The sequence below is a fragment of the Apodemus sylvaticus genome, chromosome 17 (genome assembly GCF_947179515.1).
Source record: "Apodemus sylvaticus chromosome 17, mApoSyl1.1, whole genome shotgun sequence".
Classification (NCBI taxonomy): Eukaryota; Metazoa; Chordata; class Mammalia; order Rodentia; family Muridae; genus Apodemus; species Apodemus sylvaticus.
This window is the reverse complement of record NC_067488.1, coordinates 53,549,624-53,576,459: the sequence shown is the minus strand read 5'-3', so window position 1 is coordinate 53,576,459 and position 26,836 is coordinate 53,549,624. Positions and strand designations below refer to the sequence as shown.

Genomic DNA, 26,836 nt, shown 5'->3' with positions numbered 1-26,836 from the left:
GCTGGAGGCTCCAGGGAAAGCACAGGGCGGTGACAAAGCGCAAAATTAGTGAGGTGTAGAGGGGGCGGCTCAGAGGCGTGACTCTACTGGAGGGAGGTAGGGGGGAGAGAGGTCGGGAGAAAGTGGACTCGGGAACAGGGTTAGCAGGGAAGGTCAGCATGCCAAGGAAGGTGTGCGAACAGGATGGTGAGAACGTCACGCGACAGGTTGGAGCAAGGTCGCGTTGGGCATTTGAAGTTGGCAGTAGCTGGCCTCAAGGAAGTAGGCGGGGCCAGGATCAGGGACGACTCCCAGCCTTGGCCGGAGATAGGGGCGGGGTTTGAGTGAGTATGAGGCGGGGCCCTTGAGTGTCGGAGGCGGGGAAAGGGCGGGTTTGGGGGCGGGTCCGCGTCAGGGGCGGGTCCTGGGCGGTGTCGAGCGCGCGCGGGCGGGCGGTGGCGGATCGGAGGATCGCAGTGCTCCACTGTGCTCTGAGGTAGTCGGCGGTGGTGGCGACGCGCACAAAAGCGGATTGTGGCTTCACTGGTGCTCGCGGCGGGCGGCTGCGGGGCACCGGCTGCGGGGCGTGTCGGGGGCCCCCGCGGGCGCGGCGCGGGCGATGAGCCGGGGCCCGGCATGGCCTCCGCGCGGCCGCCGGGCAGGGCCTGCGCCTCGGCGTCCGCGCCCGCGGGGCTCCGGGCTGGGCCGGCCGCCTCCCGGGAGTCCGCGGACGGCGGTGAAGCGGAGGAGCGCTCGTTGCAACACATGCTGCGCGCTATAGCCGAGGAGCGCGGACGCCTTAACCTGCGCCGCGAGGTCTGCGGCCTGGGTGAGTGACGGAGCCGGGCGCGCGCGTGAGTGTCCGCGCGTGTCCACCTCCGCTCGTCCCCCTGTGCTCCCTGCCCTCCAAGCATCCCCACCGCCCTGGGCTCTGTTTCTCGGGACTCCGAGTCTCAGTGTCTTTTTCGGTACCACTGAACCCCGAGCCTTGTGTCTCCGCGTCTCTGTCTAGCTCTGACCATCAGGATATCTGTCCCAGTTTCTTCTTCCTCTTCGTGGTTCTATAACTCTTCTTCCTTCTCCTGGAAGATCTGGGGGCCCCACTGCTGCTGCAGGGAGTGTGGGCTTGAGATTTCGGGAGGCCCTTGAGTTCAGGGTTCAAGGCAGTGTGCCCTGACCACATCCCCAGCCCACATGGGGAACCGCGTCTCCTGATTGCTACTGTAGCCTTTGTCTTTCTGCACCCAAAGGTCCTCTTGTCCATTACCTCTACCAGGAACCTGTTGGGCCTCTGCCCCTTGACCTCACCTACTTAGTACTGGAATCAGGGATTGCTTAGCCTCCCCGGGTGTGATTCTGGTCTAAGGAGTCATTCATCTGCTGGGTGGGGTGGGGGTGTCTCATTGTTTGAAAGGGCCTGGGAGGTGTGGGTGGGGTCGTCTTGGATGTGAGGTAATGCGTTACTGATGCATTTGCCCAGACCCATGAGGCAGAAGCCCCCTCCCCTATAGTCTTGGGCTTGTCATTTTCTCTATAAAAAAGACCCCTCCCTTCTTCATGCAAGGAATGACTTCATTCTATGTTGTCGTGTCCCCTCACCCCCACCTCCCAGTCTCTTTGAGGGAAGTAACAGCCTTCTAGATTCTGTCAGTGCTCCAAAGTGGAAGTGTGCCCTGGTAAGGCCACAGTAGCAGAGAAAAGATACCACCTGGAACTCAGGGTCCCCTGGTAGGCCACGCCCTGGAGGCTCGGTGAGGAGCAGAAGTGAATTTCATTTCTTTCTTTCTTTCTTTTTTTTTTTTTTTGGAAGGAGACTTGTATAGCACCTGGCTTTCTTAGGCAGCAGGGTCTAGCCCAGCTCACCTCAGCAGAGTTCTCCGGCCAGGCAGGCACAGCCACCTGGGGGAATAGATAAGGACACAGATTTTAGTGGTTTCTTCTCCAAAAAGGTGTCCAGAGATTGGCTTGTAGCTGATATAGAGTATCCTTAGTAATGGACTCAGTAAACATGTATTTGAGCACCTACTGGGTGCCCACCTGTCAGGGCCAGCTGTCACCTGGCATAGAATGTCTGAATTGGGGATGGTCTGGGCAACCATCTGTTGCAAGCCCCTCAGCCCTGTGACCCCAGCAGCTCCAGGTAGCCCCTTCACAGTCCCCTCTACACACACCTCTGTTGTCCCTGACCGGAAAGCATCAGCACCCCTGTTAGAATATAGTGTCTACTCCTAGACAACCTGCAGGGTCTTTCCCTAAGAGCGACGAATAATCCCAGTACTTAGGCTCCCCTAGGACTCACTGCAGGCCCGTGCTCCGTGCAAGCTCTGTCAGTTCAACCCTAACACAGTATCTCCTTTGCCAGGCAGGAATATAATCTGTCAGCCACGAGGAGCCCTGTTCAGGGGCACCCAATGAGGAAGTGGCATAGCTGGCTAACCGTTGGCTTGTGTGACCCCAGAGCTTCTCCATATCCCCAGCCAGGCCTGCTGTACCCATTAGCTCATACAGTGACCCGGTCATCATGTCTTCCAGTCTCCAGTCCCCGGTTATACACGAGGCTTCCTCCATTACCTCGTTCTTAGACTCTAGCGTTTTGGCATTCTGGATGGCGGTGCGTGCTGGTGTTTCCTCTGCATGGGAAGCCCCTCCTACTCACTCGCTCCTCAGACACTGCAAGTTCTCCTTGGAGTCTCAGCTCCTAGCTATTGCCTGGAAGCCATCCTCCACACCCGTCACATAGCCCTGTCTCCTCTGTCCTAGACAATTGGTGTGACTAGGGCATTGTAATGAGCCGGTGGCTGTCCCTTCAGCTAGCCATCAAGAGCCACGGGGGCACTGCCCAGTCCTCCTGTTGGGAGGGGGCCTAGCATGGGGACGCATGCAGAATATGTGCTCAGTAAACATAGGGGACAAATGAAGCAGTTCCCTGCTGGCTTGAGAGCAGCCTGGATGGCCAAGGTGAATGGAATTGGCCTCTTAGGAGAGCCTGACAGGGGCTTGGCTTGGGGTCTTGATTAGTTACTTTTTGAGCTGCTTTGATAAACTACCTAACAAAAGCTACTTAGGGAAGGAAGGGTTTGTTTTGGCTCAAAATTCAAGGATAGAGTTCATCATGGTAGGCTGGTGCTTGAGACCCCTGGTCACACTGCATCTGTGCCAGGATATGGATATATATATATATATATATATATATACACACACATATATACACACACATATGTATACATATATACATACATACACACACAACATACATATATGTACATGTGCGTATGTGTATATATATATATGCATATGTGTATATATACATACACACATACGCACATATATTATATGCTGTCACCCAGCTCACGTCATGCTCTTTCTATTCAGTCCAGAGCCCCACTCCATGGGATACTGCCGCCCATATTCAGGGCTGGGCTGGTCTCCCCACGTGGATTAACACGATCTAGATAATCCCTCAAAGACTTGCCCAGAGGCTTGTTTCTTAAGTGATTCTAGATCCTGTCAAGATGATGGTGGATGTTATCCATGGCAGGCCTAATTGCTGGCCCCCAACACCCAGAACGTAGGAATGGAGAACCCTGTCAGAGCACTCTACACCCGGTGTGGAGTCAGTTGTGTTCTCAGTCTGCGGGACAGCCTTACATTTTTGTTTGGTTTTGCTTTCTGTTTCTGTGTTGTCCGCTGGATTCCACCTTGTCATCCTCACTTCCCAGCTGTGACAGCCTGTGGGTTTTTGAATAAATTTATTGGTGTTGGGACTCGAAGTGTCCCTAGAGCCTCGTGTGTGCTGCATACTTGCTTTATCACTGAATGACTTCGCGGCCCATCATGCGTTCAGGTGTTTGAATAAAGCCTGTTACTCAGGGCTATGCTGAGGCCTCGAACGCTGTTGTTTTCCTCCAGGGGTAGCTCTGAAGGGGACCAGGGAGCCTGGGAAAGCTGTCCTGACTGAATCAGCGTCTGTTCACGAGGATGAAGCTGCCGGCCCCACCCACATAAAGCTGGTCACGTGGCCCTGGAGATGAAAGGCGCTTTGTAGCTACACACCTGATTTCTTACTCTCTTCTGCAATGGCCTCTACAGTAGAAACATTTTTTTTTTGTTGTTGTTTTTTTTTGAGAACTGGCTGAGTGTTAGGTCTTGAAACTGGTCCTCGCTTTATTGCAGGACATAGTCTCTGAGGGGAGAGAGGTGTACAGGTAATTGCTATGTTAAGTAAAACCCTGCTGGAAGCAGCCAAGATTGTAGCCGCCCATGCAAGATTTTGATGTTTCCACAGGAAACTGCTTATGGCTCTGCAGTTCCCATGGCGCGCTGGTCACCCTGACCTGGGGTGAGTCAGATGGTTCAGTGTTCGTGCCTGTGATGTAGCCGTCTAGAAGCCCCATTGCTTCTCCTTGGCCCTGGATGGCAGCATATGCAGGCCCCTTCTTAAGTAGGCCGTGTGCTTTATTAACCAGTGTGAGTTCACAGGGGCTGTGGCCCACACCTGGCTGCTTGTCTTTGTCTCTGTCTTAGCTGAGTATCTTTGTAGGTCTCTTGCCTAGTCCCCACCCCCACCCCCACACACACCACTTACCCCCATCCCCCTCCCTCCCGGGTCCATAGTCCTGCAGGTCAGAAGGAGTGCTTTCTGCTCCTTCCTTCTGTTTATCCTAAGTGTGTCTAAGAGGTAGGTCTTACAGCACTGCCTGGAACACAGATCTGGAGGCTCGTATTGTGCCCTCAACCACAAGGGTAGAAAGAAGTGGCAGGATGTTTAGGCTCTGCACAGAGCAGAAGGCCACCCAGACCCATCCTTAGAATGCCAGCAGCTCTGCCAGGTTGGCACACATTGTTGCTTGGCTGAGGTGGACCAAGGAAAGGATCAAAGACAAGAGCTAGAGTCGCTGGGCTACCCAGGGGTGGGAGTCTGTGAATCATGTTGGTCTCCGGGCAGACCTGAGGCTGGGAGGGCCTGTGGGAGGAGGGCCCGTGGGAGGAGCAGATACCAAGAAGTTTGGAGGGGGGCTGCGCTGTGAGAGTTGAGGTTGGACCAGTGGTTTGGGTTGAGTGTCTGAGAATTTGGTACTTCCCGAGACTGGCCTCTGGGAGTTGTGTAGGCATGGCTTTGGGCCCAGGTAGGTGTTACCTCAGACTGCTGCTGTAGGCAGTGTTCAGTAGGCCAGATGCTCTTGCAGCTGAAGCGTTTGCTGTAACATGGCTCCTATGAGGGAGGTTCTGCCATCACCCTATTTCACAAGGCGGAAGCTATACTTCAGAGAGATGGGCTCTCTTGAGGTCACAAAGCTAGGAGGCCTGGCCAACTCCAGCTGAGGCCAATGCTAGGCAACCTGGAGAAGGTTCAAGAAAGATGAAGGAGGAAGGACCGCTGCCTGCCGCCTGCCGTGAGCCCGCGTGGCAGGTTCCTGGAACCGCGTTTTGAATTGGGATGAGCCTTGGGCACACCCAGCTCACCCTGTGGTGTTTCTCTAGGTAGCTATAGCTGGGAGTAAGTCGTGGCTGAGGATTCTGTGGGAGGGATGGCTGGAGGGAGGACCATGGGGGGACCCTGGCCAAGCACTTCCTTTATGTCCTGACTGTAAAAAAAGGAGTCAGGCTCTTGGGGACACGGAGATTACATAGAAAAGCAGCAGGTAGGACACGAGCCGTGGCGTGCATGGGCTGGCTGGCTCAGCATAAGCGCTGGTGGAGCCCCTGCAGGCTGCACCCTGAGAGGATGTCTGTTAGGACATCTGCCCATAGGGTTTATTTTAGGATCTGGAGTGAGTTGGTAAGAAAGGCAAAGTGGTCCCAAGACTTGGAGGAGGGCTAGTGAGCTGAGGGAACAGCCTCTACAGTGGCAGCTTCTTGATCTGAAGTTCAGGCTGGCATGCAGTCACTGGGACAAGTCTCTCTTGGAATGACAGTAACCCGTCACCCTGGTGGCAGTTAGCTGCTTGTGGGCCAGCATGGTGGGAGGAAGTGTCCCTGTGCAGTGGCAGCAGTGCCGTTTTCGGTTCCTGGGCCTATTTTAAGGCCGATGATTCTGGCTTCTGCTAGTTCCTGGGACCAGAGCAACTTTGAGGCTCCCGTGAAGTGGAAACCCTGTTTCCTTCAGGGGCACCTGCGGGCTCTGGGCCTTAGGCTCTCAGGAGGCTGTGTTCACAGCTGCAGGGCCGGCCATAGCCAGCCTTCTCAGCATCACTGGGAGTAGGTAAGATACTCCACTGCCGTGCTCTGTGGCTTGGCTGAGTCATTTCCCACCCTCTGGCTTTCTTTCTCCTACCTGGAGGTTCCCTGTCTCCTTTACCATGTTGGTCAGGCTCCTGAGTATCAGCTAAGCCACAAGGGCACTGAAGAGAAGCCTCACATAGGATACTTGTTAAAAAACATCCTCCAAGTCACCAAAGAATCTAGCCAATTAAAGAAAGCTAATTTTCTTGGCATGGTAGCATATCTGCTTTAATCCTAGCATTCAAAAGGCAGAGGAAGATAGATCTCTGAATTCTAGACAAACCAGGGCTACATAGTGATACCCTGTCAAACCAACCAACCAACAAACAAATAAACAAATAAAATGGTTTTATTAAAAAAAGATAAAGCAAATTTGCTGGGTTCAGTGGTATGGAACTACAATGCAACTATAATCCCAGAACCTGGAGGCAGGAGGTCACTTTGAGTAAGGCTAGTCCAGTACGTTTTAGGCTAGTCTGGGCTACTTGTGAGACCCAGTCTAATACACACACACATATACACACACATATTTCAAAGCCTTTAAATTCTGTATGGAAAATTTTTATTCATATTTTTCACCTAATATCCTTGAAACATATTCCCCATTGTTCAAACTCCAAATATTTTAAATTCAAAAACTCAGCAACAGTTGAATGGCTGTGTCATAATTTACCTGATTGGTTCCATGTTGTTAGTAACTTAGCTTGGCTTCACAGAAAGGTTTCTATATCGATCCTAGCAGCCCGGGAGGCTTTTTAAGAGTCTGGCTTCAGACTAGGGCTGTGGCTAGAGGACAAATGCCCATCAAACTCACAGGAAAATGGTTTGAACCATTGGCACAAAGCAGAAAGGAAGGTGAGCTGTGGTATGTGGGAGGAGCCTGAGGTGGGAGGAACCTGAGGTGGGAGGAGCCTGGGAAGAGGCCCGTCCTGAGAGGCGGTGTGGGCAAGGGGCTGGCACCAGATGAGACTCCCACCCAGTCACCTTGTTGGTCTTTGATTCTTCAGTCTGTCTCCTATCTGAGCCCAGGGTTCTCAGGCTTGCTCCTGCTTCTGGAGACCCAGAGCCCCTTGTTCCCAGCTAAGGACAGTGAGGTCTGGGAGCTAGACCTCTGAGCACAGACAGACAGCCCAGGCTGGCTCCCCATACACACCTGCACATGCACTGGGGGCCCCCCTGCACTGCAGCCCCCCCTGCACTGCAGGCCACCAGTGCCCAGCAGCCCGCCTGCCCCTTCTACTCCTGCTTACACCTCTTACAGCTCATCCGGGCAGCTAAGTGGGCAGCCTTGGAAGCCGGGCCCCACTTCATCCAGTAACTCCCTGAGAGAGAGAGGATTGTAGTCCATGTTTTATAGAAGAACTGATGACAAAGGATGGGCCCATAGTGTTGAGCGGTGGTGTGTCATCTTGGGTTTGGGTTTGTGTGCATTCAACTTTCTTTCTTTCTTTTTTTTTTTTTTTTTTTTTTTGGTTTTTCGAGACAAGGTTTTTCTGTGTAGCCCTGACTGTTCTGGAACTCACTCTGTAGACAAGGCTGGCTTTGAACTCAGAGATTCGCCTGCCTCTGCTTCCCAAGTGCTGGGATTAAAGGCGTGGGCCACCACCACCCTGCCTGCAGTCAACTTTCTAAGGAGCAGCGTTATCAACCCAGTCAGAGCAGCTGCCAGGCCCCCTGGTGAGGTAGACGCCCTGAGCTTGGATTTGAGGGTGGGCCGCTGGGCTGTTTCACAATGGATTTCAAAGGCTCCTCAGCCATGTTCTGACCCGATATATCTTCCTGAACATTCCAGAGGTTCCTATCCCTGAACTCATACTGCGGCTTCTTACCTGGAATAAATACCCTTCTTCCTCAGAGCGACTGGCTTCAGTGCTGAGCATATAGTGTGGCCTCACGGGCTGGGAAGCACTTGGGCTGGGCTGGGGCACTGGGCAGTTGCCGCTCTTAATCTAGTGGTGGTACTGACTCACCCCCAGCTCCCGAAACAGCCTCCCTGCCTCAGTTTACCTACTTACTGCCACACTGCGCTGGGTTCCCTGTCTACTATGTCAGTTTACTTTTGGACAAGGCCACTACTGGGAACATTGTGTGTGGCATTGCTGATGGAACCCAAGGCACTGTGTGTGTTAGGTAAATGTCTCATCTCTGAGCTGTATTCCTGCCTCCCTGGAAACTTTAAACCCAATGTGCTCACTACTCCCTTCCCCCAAGGCATGAGTTTATTACATGGGCCCTGGAGTCTCTGCTGTTAGCATGTTTCCTGGGTGATCAGGACAGTACTCAGGGTTGGTGCCTACTGATCTGTCTATCTACCAACCCCCTCCCCACTTCATAAATGGGGCCACTTGCTACTGAGGCTCAGAGGTGGACAGGTGTCTGTGGTGCCTCCCTGGCACAGTTGTCATCCCCTTCCTGTCATAAGTGTCTTGGTTCACTCTTCTCCCTGGCTGCCACCATTCCAAGGACAGGCGATCTAGAGGCCCCTTCTTGGGTCTCCTGTCCCAAGTGGTTGGATGGGCTAGGGAGTATCTAGGTGAAGCTCATGAGGGGTGACCTTTCAGACATGTTTCCAGGCTCCTAGTTTGAGCCGGGTAGCAGAATGTTCTGGAGATCTAGTATGCAGCAGGAAGATCTCAAGATACAGCCAGCCTAGCCTTGATTCCAGCAGGGGTGGGGGCTCTAAGGGGATCCTGACTGGATCACACAGGACCTGGCCATGAGGGCTAGCAAGAGCAGAGTGTCTGGCCCTAACTGCTCCCTCCTGGCTCCCCATTGGGCAGGTGGGTAGACCGAGGCCCCCTGGTGGAAGGTGAAGTTTCCTTATTTTATACATGGGCAGAAAGGACCACAGTATATAGACATGGAAGGAGCTCCAGGAGCTTACATGGCAGAGTGGAACAGGGATGTATCAGCTGGATGGTGGCCCTGGGATATGCAGGCACCGGGACTGGGGTGGTGGTGGTGCTTGCTTAGGCTGGTAGGTTTGGAGTTGTCTAGCCAATGGAGGATGCTCTGTGTAGTACAGGCTTATGGAAGAGACCCACTAGCTCACTGTAGCATCCTCTTCCTCTTTAGTCTTCTTTTTGTGTGGATATGTGTTTGTGTGGTTGTGCATATGCAGTGCGTGTGTATGAATGAATGCCTGTGAAGGTCATGGGTCAACTGGAGGTGTCTTCCCCAGTCACTCTCCACCCTAGTTTTTGAGACAGGTTCTCTTACTGAACCTGGAGCTCACCTTTTGGACTGGATTGGCTAGCCAGCGAGCTTTAGTGATCTTCCTGTGTCCGTCTCCCTAGGACTGGACTCACAGTCTCCATGTCAAGCTTTTACTTGGGTGCTTGGGATGAAACAAACTATCCTTATTTCTCTGTCTGTCTGTCTGTCTGTCTGTCTGTCTCTCTCTCTCTCTCTCTCTCTCTCTCATTTATTTGTTTATTTATTTAGAGACAGTATTTCTCTGTGTAGCCTGGCTACCATGGAACTCAATCTGAAGACTAGGCTGGCCTTGAACTCACAGAGCTCTGCCTGCCTCTGCCTCCTGAGTGCGGGGTTTCAAGGCATGTGCCACCACCTGTCTGAAGCTCAGCTCTTTATGCTTGTGTAGAAAGCACTTTTCTGACTGAGCTGGCACCACAGCTCCAAACCCAGTTGGCTTTAGGATTTATTTTTCTGTCTGAGAAGGGGTTGAGATATTTATACAGAACAAGCTACCCTTGATCTTATGGCAATTTCCCTACCTCATCCTGCCCAGGACTGGGTTGATTATAGGTGGGAGACACTGCACTCAGCCTTGAGGCTTAAAGATGCTATTTAATGCTGCTGCTAAATGACTAGTGTCTGCTTGGAACGTGGAGGGAGGTGGGAGGGGGGTCTTCATCTTTGCTGGGTGGTGGTGCTTTGACTGCCTGCTGGAAACCCTTGTGTTTGGGTGGGCTTTGAATGTACACAGCACTTTCCACACTTGGCTGAGAGGAGAATCCAACGCTCTCTTCTCTCAACAGCTGGGATTGCCTGTAGACAGCAGGACAAGCCTGGCCTTTCCCCAGGCCCCTCAGCCTTGTGCATCTGTCTTCCCCCCAGACTTGCTGCTCCCATAGTTGATGGCGCAGACATTCAGTGATAGACAGGCCGTGATTGAGGTGGCTCTGGGTTGGGCTTGTGTCTTCTTTTTAAAGATTTATTTATTTATTATAAGTAAGTACACTGTAGCTGTCTTCAGACACTCCAGAAGAGGGAGTCAGATCTTGTTACAAATGGTTATGAGCTACCATGTGGTTGCTGGGATTTGAACTTAGGACCTTCTGAAGAGCAGTCAATGCTCTTACCCGCTGAACCGTTTCTCCAGCCCATGCCTTCTTTTCAAAACATTCCTTCATAGATATCTTTGCCACAGCAGCCTAAGAGTCTCAGCTACGGTTCCTGCCCATCCAGGCCACATCTTTTTGCTTATTTCTTAGACAAGCTCTTAATGTAGCCCAGGCTCATCTTGAACTCACGATGTAGCTGAGATGACTCTGAGCTTGTGATTACTCTCTGGAGGACTAGGATTATAGCTGTGACCCATCACACTGGGTTCTGTGTGTTGCCAGGGTGCAACCCAAGGCTTTGCACGTGCTAGGCAATCACTCGCTGTACCCCACTGAGCCATAACCCCACCCTCCAGTGCACATCTGCATGTGTGGCTGCAGAGCTGAACTGAGATTCACCCTGCCTCCAAGAACACGGAGAGGGAGGGAGGGAGGGGCCCGAGCAGGAGAACAGAGGGTGGTTTTTCACACCTGTGGTTCCTTTCCACTGCCTGTGTCCTGTCCGTGCCATTATGGGCCCTGCCCTGACACCCCCAGGCATCTAGACCTCTCTATTGATGTAGGCAATGAACGACATTCTCCCAATTGCTTGAGATCCAGTATTGAAGGCAGGTTAAAACAAGAAAAGTGTATAGGCTTATTGGGGGTACATTTCATGTGACTTGGAGTCCTCCTCGAGATGATAGGCTAAAGCTGTCTGTTTCATGCTGTGTTGGTTCATGGTATGTACGGTGTGGTGGTTCACACCTGTACTCTCAACAGTTGAGAGGTGACACAGAAGGATCACTGCAAGTGTGAGGCCAGCCCCGGGCTCCAGAGTGAGAGCCAGTCTCAGACAAATGAAGCCCATAATAGTCTTAGGGAAAGGTAGTTGGACAGAAATACGAATTGGTGTCAGTAAAATGGTGTCTTGGTTTTGGGAAGTGCTAGAGTATAGAGTACAGGAAGTTAACTTGGAGGGATTCCATCTGTACAGCTATGGAGAAGTCAGCCCTGCTGGGGTGAGGTTGCTTTGGGATAACCTATGCTTTGTAGGTAAGTCAATAGACTCATTGGGTCCTCAAGCTGGAGCTGGGTGGAATCGTCCTTGGGTTTGTCTTGGGACCTTAGAAAAGGGGTAGACATTTGTTTGCCTTGACCTCGGCACTCTGATCTCCTCCTACCTGGAACTGTCTGTTGGACAGCCGCAGCTTAAGGCCCTTCTGTAACCTTTACCTGACACTGCAGGACCTGACCTCCACTCCCTCCTTCTGTCCCCAGGGCAAGATTCCCGCCACCACCCCACCCTGTGCCCCTTCATGTGTCATATCAGCTCTACTGTGTCCCTTCCTTGTGCCAGCGCAGTGGACATGCCGTAGCTCACTCCCCCGGGAACTCAGACTGAGGGGATGTGGGACTGTGTTGGTTGTTGATCTGGTGGGCTGGTGAAAGAGGCCTCTTGAATGGAGAGGTCTTGGGGAGCTGGCCTTTGAGGGAAGTGTCCTTCTGAGTACAGCCACAGGAAAAGAGATTTCTTTGGTTCAGGGTGAGGTGGGCTACTGCTGCTAACCTTCGGGAATGAAGGGCAGACAAGAGCCTTTGGGGACTGAAGAGACTGGGGTTATAGTTCCTTCTCCTCAACACTTAATTTTGTCTTCTGCAAATGAGCAGGCCACAACTGCTGAAGTACTAGAGCATCTGTTTGAAACCTGTTACTCTCTCTCCCCCTCCCTCCCTCCTTTTCTCACCCTCCCTTCCTCCTTCCCTCCCTCAGACAGGGTTTCTCTGCAGACCAGACTTAAGTCTGGCCTCAAACTTACAGACTGCCCGCCTCTATCTCCTGAGTGCTGGGATTAAGGTGTGCTGCCCCTGTCACCGCCTTTGGAGCCATCCATAATGCCACGTGTAGAACTGGGTTAGACCCCAGTGTGCCTGGGTTCAGGAACAACAGACATGAAGGAAGACAAATGAGAAGCACACTTCTACCCTCTGCACCATGAAACAGTCCTGCTGTCCTACCGTCCTGAGCAAGCTGAACCTCCACGTTTGGAGCCTCAGGCAGAGAGAGTCATGGCTGGCCTGTGTGGGCTGCTGACTCAGCAGATCCTGATTCTGCCAGGCAGGGGGTGGGGCTGGGATCCCAGAGGATGCCTGCCCCCTCCCCTCAGCTCTCCTGGGAGTCCTCTCCCCACAGGGAACCTGGTGGGATGAATCAGCCTCAGCTGGTGCTGCAGCTGCGATGATCAGCTGATGTCATCCTCATCCAAGGGCTGTGTCAGGGGAGCCTGTGAGCCTCAGGAGAGCTCTCAGAGCTCGCTGGAGAGCGTTGAGCAGTGCAGACCTCTCCTTGACCTGTGCTTTCTGCTGAAGTACTAGGACATCTGTACCTGTTTGAAACACAGTTATATGTGCTCTTTCTCTCCCTCCCTCCAACAGGGTTTCTCTGCATCTTTCTGTTAGGAGTGTAACCCTTGTTGGCACATGGAGCGGGACTTAGGGGGACTGGGACAGTTGCTCGAACTCTCATGCGGCCCCTAGGCAGGGACCTAACTCCTGGGCTTGGAGCTGTGGCCTGTCCGTTCTCACACCTGCACACACACGGCTGTGTCAGAGGGGCCTTTGATGCCCTGTTCTTTCCTGGGTGTCCTTCTGCTGGATTGGCACACAAGGAAGCACCCAGCCCTGGTTCCAGAGGGTGGGTAGTTCCGGATGTGAGAGAAGAGGAGGGATCTGAGAGAGCTGGCGATGGAGTGGGGCCAGGAGGAGGAAGTCGCTTGCTGTGGGCTGAGTGAGCTCGCAGTGGGGAAGCTGTGCCTGGGTTTGTTTTCCTCCTAACGGGGTGCCTAGGTGACTGTGAAGTCAGGGAAGGACCTGGGTAGTGCTTGGGGCTACAGAGCAAGCTGCTGCTGGGCTCAGTGTAGACGAGATACAGCTACACGGATGGAGCTGGGATGCGGGATCCTGACCAGAGCCTCACACAGAGTAGGGTGAAGAAATAAATACTTAGTGAAGCCTGGGCTGGAGAGATGGCTCAGCGGTCTTCCAGAGGTCCTGAGTTCAAATCCCAGCAACCACATGGTGGCTCACAACCATCCATAATGAGATCTGATGTTCTTTTCTGGGGTGTCTGAAGACAGCTCTAGCGAACGGGACTGGAGTGAGAGCTGAAGAGATGGCTCAGTGGTGAAGAACACTTGACTGCTTTTCCAGAGGTCCTGAGTTCAAATCCCAGCAACCACACAGTGGCTCACAGTGATCTGATGTGTCTAAAAACAGCTTCAGTATCATTACATATAATAGATCGATAAATAAATCTTTTTTTAAAAAAAAAGTGAAGCCCACATTCCCAGCCTGGCTGCTGGCCGCTGCCTGTCAGGCAGGCTGACCTGGCTGGGGAGGGTGGGCTTCTGAGGTTCTGTGACTCACCTTCTGCCAAGTAGTGCCCGAGTGGAAGGCAGAGGAGGGGACTAGTGACCAGTTTGTGGCCTCCAGCCTAGGGAGGTGGAGGGGCTGGGGTCGCTGGATTGCAGATCCCATTGGACCAGAGGACTCTGGGAAGTGTTGTGGGGCTGGTTTTCTGTGTGGAAACAAAAAACTACCATAGTGGTGATCTCGGAGTTGGGGTTTTGTATCTAGAGACCTCTCAGTTTGTGAGATGTTCCAGGGAGCATCACAGTGGCCTGGAGGCAGGGTGTGGGTGGTGATGTGGCAGGTGCCGTGCACTGCCAGTCATGTGGGTAATGTTGTGGCATTGCCGCGGCAGAGAAAGCATAAAGGAGAGCTTTGTGGGATCTGGAATCCTGCAGGCCGCCCCAGAGGAAGCCCACACACTCGCAGACGTGGGGCAGGCTGCAGAGTCTGAGCATCATCCATGACCTTGCTAGGCAACCTGGACATCAGCATCTGGTTCCCTAAGGAGTTTGAAAGGAGTACCCAGTGTTCTGTGGATTTTTGTTGTGTTCTTGATGGTGGTTTGGGCTCTGTGTGTAAATTTGCCTTAATGGCTCTGAGAATGCACCATATATGTTCGTGTGTTTAAGATCACATGTGCTGGCTGCCTACAGTGACCTCTGTCCAGCAAGATGCAAGGTCCCTCACAGATAGGCAGTGAGAAATCACCATGACAAGGCTGAAGGTGTGGCCTTGTGGGCAGGTGTATGTGGCAGTGGTCTGATCCTGCGACAAAGCAGCAGTGGCAGGCCTGACTGACGCAGGCCTTGAGCCTCAGTTTCCAATCATGTGAATAAAGTTCATGGTAGATGCGGTGGAGATCAGAGGGGGCACTCGAAAGGGATCTAGCCCCAGGGTGCAGATAGCACTTAGCATGTCTGGGAAGGTGCTGCCTGTCAGAGGCAGCCTGCAGCTGGGATGAGTGGGCAGACAGACCCCCAGGAGCTGAGGACATAACTACTGTCACAGGTCATAGCTACTCTCACAGGTCACAGCTACTCTCACAGGCAACTGCTGCTGAGGGAGGTGTAGCCTCTGTGGAGGTATTTGGTCAGGTGACTGGGTCAGGGTTGGCTACCGCATTTGGGGAATGAAGGGCAGATTTGTGGGTGCTGTCTGGAGAGTGTGGGTCATGTGCTGAGAGAGCCTGAACTTCCTGAAGAAGACACTGGACCAGCTTGGCCATCTGAGTCATCCACCCTCCACTTGCCTTGGGATTGCTCACGTGGGACCCGACTGACCAGTTCTTCATCCAGGGCCTCCTCAGGGCAGCCTGCCTTCCTAGGACAGCTTCTTTGTGCTTTGTGCCCCAGGGAACGAGGGCCCTCAGTACCCAGGCACAAGATGATAAAAGGCCTATTGAGGCCACAGAAGCCTATTCATCCTGCCCTGGGGGACCAAGGGCCACCCTTGGACTCTTGTCAAAGACAGTCGGCCTCCTGACCTCCGCTGTTGGGAGGTATCCAGAGTCCATTGCTGACCAGGTGCACTCTGGGAGGACCTTGTCCTTGCAGCCCACAGTTGGGTCCGGGCCATGCACATCTCACAGCAGAGAGACACTGGCTCAGTGCCCTCACCCTTCGCCAGACTGTTTGGAGGTTTATCCTTGGAGGGTAAACACCAACCGGCAGCCAGAGTGCCTGTGAGATCGCCCCGTGAGTTTCAGTTCCTCACTATGCTGCCGCCACTGCTGCCGCCGCCCCGCCGGGCTGCTAGGCTTTCCATGCCCTCCCTTGGTCCGGGCTTCCCTGCAGTGGCCGTGAATGCTGCTGCAATCACTTCTGCTCACTCTTCACCTACACAGCCTACACTTCAGCCCCGCGCTGAACTCCCTTCCCTGAAGAGCTGCTGGCAGCTAGACCGGGCTGCCCAGCCTGTCCAGCCCTCGTGCCCTGCCTGGCTACGAGCGCCATCTGCCAGCAGCCTGGATAACAGGCACTTGGGGTGCTCCACACCATGCAGGGGTGGGTGCTGGGTGGATGCTGGGTTCACAGTCCTGCAGGGGCCAACTGTGCTCTTGGGCAGTCTCTCCCTGATGGCAGCATCCCTGCCTGTAAAAACAACAAATCAGCTGATGGAATTGTGACAGGAGGGAAGTTTAGCATGGTGCCGGGCATTTAGGAAACCTTAATTTGTTTGTGAACATGACGGAAAACTGGGTAACAGGAAGGAGCCACAACTCCACTGTTCCAGAGCTGCTGTGGACATTTGGAGATTTTTTGTTTTGTTTTGTTTTTTTGAGACAGGGTTTCTCTGTTGTATCCCTGGCTGTCCTGAAACTCACTCTGTAGACCAGGGTGGCCTGGAACTCAGAAATCCACCTGCCTCTGCCTCCCAAGTGCTGGGATTAAAGGCGTGCGCCACCACTGCCCGACTGGATTTTTTTTTTTCAGTCTTCCAATGCATCGCAAACAAACAAAAACAAAATGTTGTGTTCTCATAATTATTTATATATGTTCAGTTTCTGTGTTCTGGCTCTCCCAATGTAAGCAGTTTCCTGTGTGTGTGTGTGTGTGTGTGTGTGTGTGTGTGTGTGTGTGTGTGTGTATGATGTGTGCAGGCCTAAGGTTGACGCTGGATGTCTTCCTTAGTTACCCTCTGCTTTACTTTTTAAGACAGGATCGCTCCCTGAATCCCAGCTGATCTGGCCAGGCTGGCTGGCCGGGAGCCCCAGGGGTTAGCCTGTCTCACCTCCCAGTGCTGGGACCGAGCGCTTACACTGTCACATCTGGCTTTATATGTGGATTCTGAGGGAGTTGTCTGGCTTTTGTGGCAAGCACTTCACTGACTAAGCCATCTCCAGAATCCCTGACTTGCTTCCTTTTTTTTGATTTTTAAGCTAGGAGTCTTACTGTAGCTTATAAGGCTGGCTTCCAATTCTTAATCCCCCTGCCTCAGTCTCCTGAGTATTGCGATCATATGTAGGCAACATACCCAGCTATTTTTGGTTATTTTTTCAGATCAACTTAAGACATAAAATTCAAAATATATAAGATGAGTTTTTAAAAAGATGTGGTTATTTTTATTTTAATGGTGTTTTAACTGCATGTATGTCTGTGTATGTCAGATCCTCTGGAACTGGAGTTATAGGCAGTTGTGAGCTGCCATGTGGGTGCTGGGAATTGAATCCAGGACTTCTGGAAGAGCAGCCCATGCTCTTAACTGCTGATTCATCTCTCCAACCCCTGTAAGACGAGTCTTAATGAAGAACCAAGCTTGGGACGTAGCTTATTAGCTTAGTGTAGAGTGCTTAGCTCAGACTCACAAGGCCCTGAGTTCGATCCCCAAAACCATCCTCTACCCAAACCCACAGTTTTTAAGGGCCATTGGGATCATCAGCTCAGTAGATGAACGTGTTCGCTGGTAGCCTGAGTTCGCTCCCCAGAACTCACATGACAGAGAAGAGAAGTGACTCTCAAACGCTGTCCTCTGACCCTCACACATGGGCCGTGGCATACCCCACCTCAAATTTTAAAAAGGACAAACCAAGCCTTCAGGATCAGCTACTTTTCTAGTTGCTGTGACACAAAAAGTCACCTCAGGGTTTGAGTTGATGGTTTCAGGAGAGTTACAGTTCATCATGGCAGAAAGACCTGGTAGCAGGGTGTGGCGTGGGGTGGAGGAGGTGCTCACACAGTCACCCTGCTTCTCTCCTCCTGCCTGATCCAGGAACCCAGAGAACTCAGTCCATGCCAGCCTTGCGTGGGATATTTTACTTGGCGATGAATTTGGGTCTTCATACCAGTACAGAAGCTCTTTACCTACCAGGCCATCTGCCCAGCACCCCACATGACGTATCTACCAATGCCACCTTGCTTTTATTAGTCACCTTATTCATTTCCTTCATCCACTGAATTTATATATATTTATTGTTTCTGTGTAGCACACTACTGAAGGAAATGACTATATAGCAATAAACACAGAACCAAACATGGGCAGAAGTGATGGCTTTGGGCAACTGAAGTTCTGGCAGATCGACTTGGTTAAAGCGTGCGTGTCTCAGCCTCAGAATAGATGACCTCTTTTCGGCAATTTTGTGTTTTGAGGCAAAAAGCTGTGTTTTGTAAATAAGTAAATAAGTAAAAAGGTAAAATAATACATTCTGCTTGACAGTGGGAGTGCATAGGGTAGAGAATGTTGCAGGGTGGCCGTGTGTGCATGCCTTTGTGCATGTGTGCATGCATGTATGTGTGTGTGTGTGTGTGCGCGAGTGTGCATGTACATGTGTGTGTGTGCATGTACATGTGTGTGTGTACGTGCGCGCGTGCATGCCTGTGTGCATGTGTGCATGCATGTGTGTGTGTGTGCGCGCTGCGCGCGCATTTGTGCGTGTGTGCGTTTGTGGGTGTGTGTACATGCCTGTGTGCGTGCGTGTGTGCGTGTGTGTGTGTGTGTGTGTGTGTTTGTGTGTGCGCGTTTGTGTGTGTGTGTGCATGAGTGTGCATGTACATGCATGTGTGTGTGTGCATGCCTCTGTGTGTGTATGCGTGCATGTGTGCGTTTGTGCATGTGTGTGTGCATGAGTGTGCATGTACATGTGTGTGTGTGCGCGCGCGTGTGCATGCCTGTGTGTGTGTGCATGTATGTGTACGTTTGTGCGTGTGTGTTCATGAGTGTGCATGTACATGTGTGTGTGTGTGTGTGTGTGTGTGTGTGTGTGTACGCGCTCATGCACGCACTCATCTATAATCATGTCTTATTTCTCTCTTGAACTATAAATAGATGTGAATACTTGGATAGACCTAATATCAGATTATTATTGCACTGTATTCCTGCTATTGCTTGTAATCCTGCTATTAACATATTCTTAGTGATAAATTTGTTGTTATTTTGAGTCAGGGTTTTATATAGTGTCAGCTGGTCCTGAATTTTTCATATAACCTCAGATGGCCTTGAATGTCTGGTCTTCCTGCCCATCTACTGGGGTTATGGCCACTACACCTGCTCTGTATTAAGATTTTCGTGTTGATGCCTTTGACTGTGATTGACTGGAGGTTTTACTGAGTGTGGTGCCCAGGTGTGTTGCTTTGGACAGTGGTCCTCATACAAAGCATGTGCAAGTTTTGTGGGCTCTAGTCATACGTGAGAAGCTGGAGTTACTTGTGAAGTGATAGAATTACTGAGTCACTAGCTAATACAGCAACATAGTGGTCCTTGTCCTAGATGGTTTTCTGGGTGCCTGTTCAGTACCTCGAGCATCTCATGCCGTCTTCTGGATGACCGTTGCGGGAATAGACATCCTTCTCTTAATCTTGCTGATGGAGAAGTTGGGAGGTTGAGTCACTTACCCGAACAGGCAGCAGGCAGCATTTTAACGAGTTAAGTCTATTTTAACTGGTCCTCAGCTCTGAACTGAGACAGGCAGCACATGAAAAGTCTCAGAAGGTAGCCTGTCCCCTTTCTTTTCAGTAAGTGTTTGAGGGATCATCTCTGTGGAAAATAGTTGATGTCTGTAGAATTGGCCCTCAACAGGGAAGTGGGCCCCCAGACCCTGTTCACAGGAAGCATGCTGCCCCCACAATTGAGTGTATTACATGAAGCTCTGAGTACTTTGGGGTTCAGTGCCTCCTGTGGTCACCCACACAGTAGCAGGGAGGGCAGAGCTGTTCTTGAGGGCTCAGAAGGTAGGGAGAGTCAGCTGTGCACCGGGTGACCTCAGGAGCTCCTTAGGTTCGTGATTTATCATCTAGAACAGTGAGTGGTTCTCAACCTCTGGGTTGCAAACCCTTTGAGGGTTGAACTAGACCACCTAAGACCATCAGAAAGCAGATATTTACATTATTATTCCTAACAATAGCAAAATTACAGTTGCAAAGTAGCAACTTGAATAATTTTATGGTTGGGGGTCACCCCCACATGAGGAACTGTATTAAAAGGTTGCAACGTTAGGAAGGTTGAGAACCGCTGTGCTAGAAGAATCTGGCTCTGAGCATGTCTCTTTGTGGGGTATTAGAAAAGCAAGTTCTGTTTTGAAGGGCTGGGTTTGAGTTTCAGCTCTTGAGCCTGCCATCAAACCACCAATTTCTAAGGCCCCGTGTTTAAAAAAACAAAACAAAACAAAAAGCAGGTTTAGGACTGGGAGAATGGCTCATTGGGTTGTGTTTATGCGTGTGCACGAGGCCCTAAGTGTGATCCCCAGCACTGCATAAACCTGATGCAAACGCCTGTCTTGCCCACACTTGTCAGGGAGCGGGAGTTCGAGGTCATTTCCATTTTCAAGTCATAGCAATGTGAAGGCTGGCCTGGCCCATAGAGGATGCTGTCTCAGTGAAAAGAGGGCTGGGCAAGTGGCACATGCCCCTAATCCTATCACTCAGGAGGAGGAAGCGGGCTGATCTCTGTGAGTTCAAGGTCAGTCTGGTCTATGTAGCAAATTCCAGGACACCCAGGACTCTGTAGAGAGGCTCTGCTTCACTCCCTCTAACCCCAGTATGTATGTTTGTATGTATGAATGTGTATATACACACACATGTATGTACGTGTGTGCACATACATATACATACATTCATATATATATATATATATATACACACATATATATATATATATATATATATATATATATATATATAGTATGTGTGTGGAGCCCTAAATTTGATCACACACACACACACACACACACCTGCTTTCACAATATGCTGAGGTTTTCCTTCTAAGGTTGATAGGGGTTTCTGAAGCTAAGGTTGATAGGGGTTTCTGAAGCGCTAATAGGTGACAGTGGTCTATGGACTGTGGGTGGGGCACACACACCCTGTCATCATTACCCTTCTCAGCCTCATATTGTGGAGCTGCTGCTACTGTCAGTCACTGTGATTCCTTGAGGAAGCATTCATGAACCCCCAAGGACCACCAAGGATCCGATTCTGGTGCAGTCCCACTAGCGTCTTCATTCAAACTCGGGCTTGGGCTCTCCACCGTCAGTCACTGATGCAGCAGAACGGGAGGTGAAGCCTGAGCCCAGTTTCAAGCAAGTTACAGCGGCAAGCAAACTAGCAAGGGGTTTTCCAGCTCAGCGCACGTCCCATTGGGGAACTATTATGGAATTTGTTGCCCTTTAAAATGATTGGCTGGTGCTAGGACCCAAACCCTATACTTTACAACTGTAACTTCTACTTTCCTCCTGGCTGGTGGTTGTTAGGGAGTGACCCGGAAACTGGTGCTAGGTGCAGGCTTGTGGGTTAACTGGAGTTCTAAGATGAAGCCTGAACCCAAGATGGAGTTGGCAGACCGTCTCTCGGGTGCACAGTGAGGCAGAAAACCTGCTGCTACAGAGGCAGAGAGAGAACACGGGTCAGGGAGGCCCAGGCCTGGTGCTCACCCCAGTGTGTGCCCTCTCCGCGCCTGTAGAGGACCCATCAATTCAGGAGGATCAGAAGTTGTTGGGCAGAAAAAGCAATTGGCCCACAGCCCCATTTGGAGCCAACTATTAGGTTGTAATTTTTTTTTTTTAAAGTATAAGGCTAGGCCTTTCTTTTTTTTCTTTTTTTTTTTTTTTACTATTTGAAGATATTTATTTATTGATTTATTTATTATATGTAAATACACTGTAGCTGTCTTCAAACACCAGAAGAGGGTGTCAGATCTCTTTACGGATGGTTGTGAGCCACCATATGGGTGCTGGGATTTGAACTCATGACCTTTGGTAGAGCAGTCGGTGCTCTTACCCGCTGAGCCATCTCTCCAGCCCCAGGTTGTAATATTTTTATGCCATCCCAGTGAGAGACCAAGCACATAGATATTAATAAAGAAAGAACTCTAGCCGGGCGGTGGTGGCACATGCCTGTAATCCCAGCACTTGGGAGGCAGAGGCAGGTGGATTTCTGAGTTCAAGTCCAGCCTGGTCTACAGAGTGAGTTCCAGGACAGCCAGGGCTATAAAGAGAAACCCTGTCTCAAAAACACCAAATCCAAAAAACAAAAACAAACAAACAAACAAACAACCCCCCCCCCCAAAAAGAAAGAAATAACACTGCCTCTGCAAGTGACCTCTTCTAGCTAATCCACAGAAGGGAACTCGTTCTGAACGGAAATCCTTGCTTATACAGGTTCATGGCCCCAAGTTACACTTCAAGCAGTTGGCCATGGTTTACAGAGACACAAGCTCCAAGGTCTGGTTGTCTGGACAGATCGGGGAGATGTGCAGTGTAGAAATACTGACATCGTTATCCTGAGACAGACCAGGGCTTCTTTTCCTGGGCTGTTACCGGGGTCGTCCTGCCTTTCTGGCAGAATTACACTCTTCCAGATACAAGGTCCAGGGCTTAATTCGCATTATCAGCCAGGCCAGCTTCTCTAAACTGCCTGGCAGGAAGAAGCTCGCTCCTTTAGGTAAATTTTACTTTGGTGTAACCTAATAATTCCTAAGCAAGTTTCCGGCCTCCATTTTCTCCTTCAGCTACAGTCAGTTCTTACCTAATTATTCATGGATTCTATTTAGTGAGTTTGCTGCTTGCTGCCCCTCCCCCCACATCCATGCGTTCGTGAAAACAGACATTGCAAAGTGGTGAAAACTGTCACCTGGCAGACAGATTTCCAGCTGGGAGTGAGCAGGGCAGCAGACGCTTGGCCCTGTGTCCTCAGAGGGTGAACAGCAGATCTGTCTGAGGGGATGTTGATCTCCACAGCATCACAGACATTTCAGAATTCCCTCACAGGGCAGAGAGGTCAGGTTCTGTGTTTGGACATGAATGCAAAATACCTCAGACAGAACTCATCATAAAACAGGTTGTGAATTGATTGCTTGGTGACAGTGTGACCAGAGTCACTCTCTTGCCCCTAGCCTGCCCCTGTAAGTCCCCAGGAGCAAGGAAACCGGACTCAATGCTGCCCACGAGGACCCCAGCGTGGAAGGGAGGAGCCAGGCAACTGGGAGCTGTCCTTGGTGCTGCCCAAGAGAGCAGCTCAGCTTCAGGCTGTGTCTGCCACCCTGAGGGTTGGGCTCACTGAACCCACTGCAACCTGCACCCGTGGCTGGAGGACAGAAATAAATAAGGTTCTGGGGACTAGAAAGGTCTACGCTAGACGGACAGCTCGCAGGCTTTGACTCGGGAATTCTTGCTGGGCAGGTTTTAGGTAAAAGAAGGGAAAAGGACTTACCAATGGGAGAAAGAAGCAGCAGGTTAAAAAGATTCAGTTGCCTCCTGCGTTCGTTCATTCAGTTACTGTACCATAGGATCAAAGGATACGGGGAGGCTGTGACCCACTGACCTCATTCAGGATGTCCAGAGAGGCACAGCTGCACTTGCCCCATGTAGAGGGAGCACTGCAACCTTGTAAGGAATTTTACCCCAGACCTCACCATGATTCAGGGAATGTGGGAGGTTACAGGAACAGTCTGTGCATGGAACAGTTGCGACAAGGATTCATGTTGTAGGATTTCAATGCCTGCATCACTTTGTATCCCCAGGAGTTAGAAATTCTATGCCAGGGGGCTGGAGAGATGGCTCAGCAGTTAAGAGCACTAATTACTCTTCCAGAGGTCCTGAGTTCAATTCCCGGCAGTCACATGGTGGCTCACAACCATCTGTAATCGGGTCTGATGCCCTCTTCTGGTGTGTCTAAAGACAACTACAGTGTACTCATATACATAAAATAATTAAAAAAAAAAGAAATTCTATGCTAGACCTGTCATGCCCAGCTGTGGGCATGGAAAACATCTCTGTGTCCGTCTTTCCTTCCCTGTGAAGAGGGCTTTCTCCCCTCTCTGCATGCTTACTAGGCTTGTGACACCAAGCCATAGATTCATGGCAAAAGATAGTTTGTGAAGAAGGAAGACAGGCAGAGAGGCTGGCCAGCGCTGGCCAAGGATGACCAGCCTGTGAACATCAGCTGCCCAACTTTCTGCCTCTGCTTCTCCCATTTCCTATGGTTTGTGGTTCAGTCGGCATGACTGCAACAGAGTTTGGTCTTTTTACCCAGGATTGCATGGCCGATGTTCCTGTGTCTGTCTGTAGCCTTCATAGCCTTTACAAGGTGGCTTGACTGTGGATGTGGTTTAGAAATAGAATGCTTGCTTAGCACAAACAAGGCCCCTGGGTTTGGTTCCTAGAACTTTGAGTAAACTAATCAGACATTTGGTGTAGTCGACACACCTCAGTTCACCAAATTATTGGCAAGTGCCAGTGCTTGCAGAATCTGCCCTACCTCCTGAAGGTTGTTCACCTTAGCAGCACAGCGTAGTCTGTTTTTGTTACTTTTTGTTTTGCTTTGTTATTTTTAGGTTTGCTCATTTCTTTCCTGTATGAGTATTCTGCCTGCATGTATATAAGTGCACCATACATGTGCAGTGCCCAGGGAGGCTAGATCCCCACCGTGGACACTGGGTCCTTTAGAACGGAGTTATAGATGGTTGTGAGCTACCAAGTGGCTGCTGAGAACTGAATCCAGGTCCTCTGCAAGAGCAGCCAGTGCTTTTAACTGCTGAGCCGTCTGTCCAGCCCCAGCCATCTGTCCAGCCCCATTGCTTTATTTTTAAGACAACCACCTCTGCTCTTTTTCTCTTATAAGCCAGATGACCTTAAATTCTGGAGGTCTTGGGTCACAGGTGTCACGTCACACCCAGTGTCACCAGCATCATCTGCTTTTCTTCACTTTTTTTTTTCTTTTTCTGAAATGCCGTGTGAATTTAATCACACAGAATTTAATCTTGTGAGCCTGTCTTGTGTACGTGGTAATTCTGATTCCTTCTGATCCCTCAGGGTTGCTATGGAAGTTGTCAGTCATTGCCCGGCTTGGCTGTGGTATGTCTACTTTCCTGGCTTCCACTTTGAGGCTCTTAGGAAAACGCCTTGTGAACATGTGTGTATGTGTGAACACAGCCTTTCTCTGGACAGTCACCCCATTTCCTAGTTGAACATAGGCAGACGGGACTGAGTCAAGACAGCATTATAAGCATTTGACATTTTTAAGAAGGCAAATTTGTTCCTTTAAAAATACCATTCAGGAGCCTGGAGAGATGGTTCGGGGGCAAGAACACAAGCAGTGCTTCCAGAGGACCCGAGTTCAACTCCCAGAACCTATGTGGTGGCTCAGAGGTGGCTCTAACTTTTGTTCCAAGGGATCTGATATCCTCTCCAGCTTCTCTGGGCACCAGGCACACATGTGGTATCCAGGCATACATGCAGGTAGAACATTCAGACACATAGAATAAAATAAAAATGCCATGTAGGCCAGGCACGCTGGCTCACATTTCTAATCCCCAGCGCTTGAGAGGCTGAGATAGGAGGATTCCCGATTAAAGAGACAAGTAGGGCAGAGGGATGGCTTAGTGGGTCAGGACACTCGCTGCTGAAGCCCGATGGCCTGAGTGGTTCGCTCCCCCACCCCCAGGGCCCACACGGCGAGAGAAGAGAGCCAACTCCCATGCATGTGCCACGGCTGTGCCACGGCATGATGTACACATGCTCCCAGACGTGTACACGAACAAACAGATGTTAAGAAAAAGATGACAGCCGGGCAGTGGTGGTGCACGCCTTTAATCCCAGCACTTGGGAGGCAGAGGCAGGCAGATTTCTGAGTTTGAGGCCAGCCTGGTCTACAGAGTGAGTTCCAGGACAGCCAGGGCTACACAGAGAAACCCTGTCTCAAAAAACCAAAAAAACCCAAAAAAACCAAAAAAAAAAAGAAAGAAAAAGAAAAAAGAAAAGAAAAGAGAAGAGAAGAAAAGAGAAGAAAAGAAAAGAAAAAACCGAAGGGTAGACAAAGGGACCCATGGACCCCACATAAGTAAGGGTTCCAGAGCTGGACACTCTTTTGTTAAAGATTTGTTTCATGATTTCAAGTGTGTGTGTGTGTGTGTGTGTGTGTGTGCATGTGCCCTCTCCCCCCAATGCGGGAATGCAGGTGTCCACGGAGCACAGAAAAGGGTACTAGGTGTCCTGGAGCTAGCGTTATAGGTGAATGTTAGCTGATTTATGTGGGTCTGTGAGTTTGTGTGGGTCCTCTGAAAGAGCCATCACTCCAGCTCCACTGTTGAAGTATGTGGATCAGGGATGGGACTTGCCTGGCCCCAACCAACTCCTTCCATGGATAATGGCCTTCCCAGCTTCTGCTCCTGGTGCCCTGGGCCTGCCAGCAGCCTGCCCACTAGGCATCTATAGCTGGTTCCTTCTCAAGTTGTTGAGCACAGGTTTTCCAAGGCCTGAGTGTGGCCATCTGGCAGAGGAGTGTCCAGCTCTGGGACCTTGGACACATCCCTGAGCCTCTTCTGTGAAATGAGGTGGGGACATTTGAGTGACAGGACTTACTCTTGCCTAACTGATTTGTGGTTAAGGTCATTGCCATCGTTTTGTTTGAGTTGCTGGGTGGCCCTTTATGGTCCTGGGGATGGAGCCCTGTCTCCAGCAAAGTGCTCAGCCTTAAGTCTCAGCACTCAAGTCCCACAGCCTTAGTACTCAAGAGGAAGGGCAGTGCTTTCCTCTGTGACTGACACTTGTGAACTGCATGGCTGTGACATCACTAGGACTAAAGTCACAGGCCTCTGCTTGTCAGAAGAAGTTTCTGCTCCATCTCACACGGTGTGTACATGGTTGGGAGGCAGGAATTTCCAGTGCCAGTGGATGTGCCTGTCAACACTGTGAGCCTGCCTCCACCTTCACTGGAGGCTGGCAAAGTGTGCTGGCCCTGGCCCTCCCGCTGCTCATGTGTCCCACCAGGCAGGAGTGGGTAGACCACACTGTTGTCAGCGGTCTCTGTGGTGTGGCTGGCGCCTTCTGCATGCCATCAGCCCTGGTCTGGGCACTGACTGCCTCCGAGGACAATGGAGGGTGTCATACAAGGTAGACCTTCCCTTCAGAAGAAAGGCACTAGGACTAGTTCTCTATGGTTCCTGGGAAATGGGGAAAGAAGGAAACTCAGGAGTTTAAGGAGTTGGGCAGCACAGGGTGTTGATCCATCTAGGGC

General features: G+C 51.0%; 1 protein-coding gene across 1 annotated transcript in view; it reads left to right on the top strand.

Moving 5' to 3' along the window:
* The first annotated feature begins 410 nt into the window (after window positions 1-410).
* Kiaa0930 (KIAA0930 ortholog) overlaps window positions 411-26,836 on the top strand; it is a 43,509-nt gene continuing 17,083 nt past the window's right edge. The window contains exon 1 of the mRNA XM_052160416.1: window positions 411-808. Coding sequence (XP_052016376.1) covers window positions 616-808 — 193 coding nt within the window. The 5' untranslated portion in view covers window positions 411-615. The remainder of the gene's footprint in view (window positions 809-26,836) is intronic.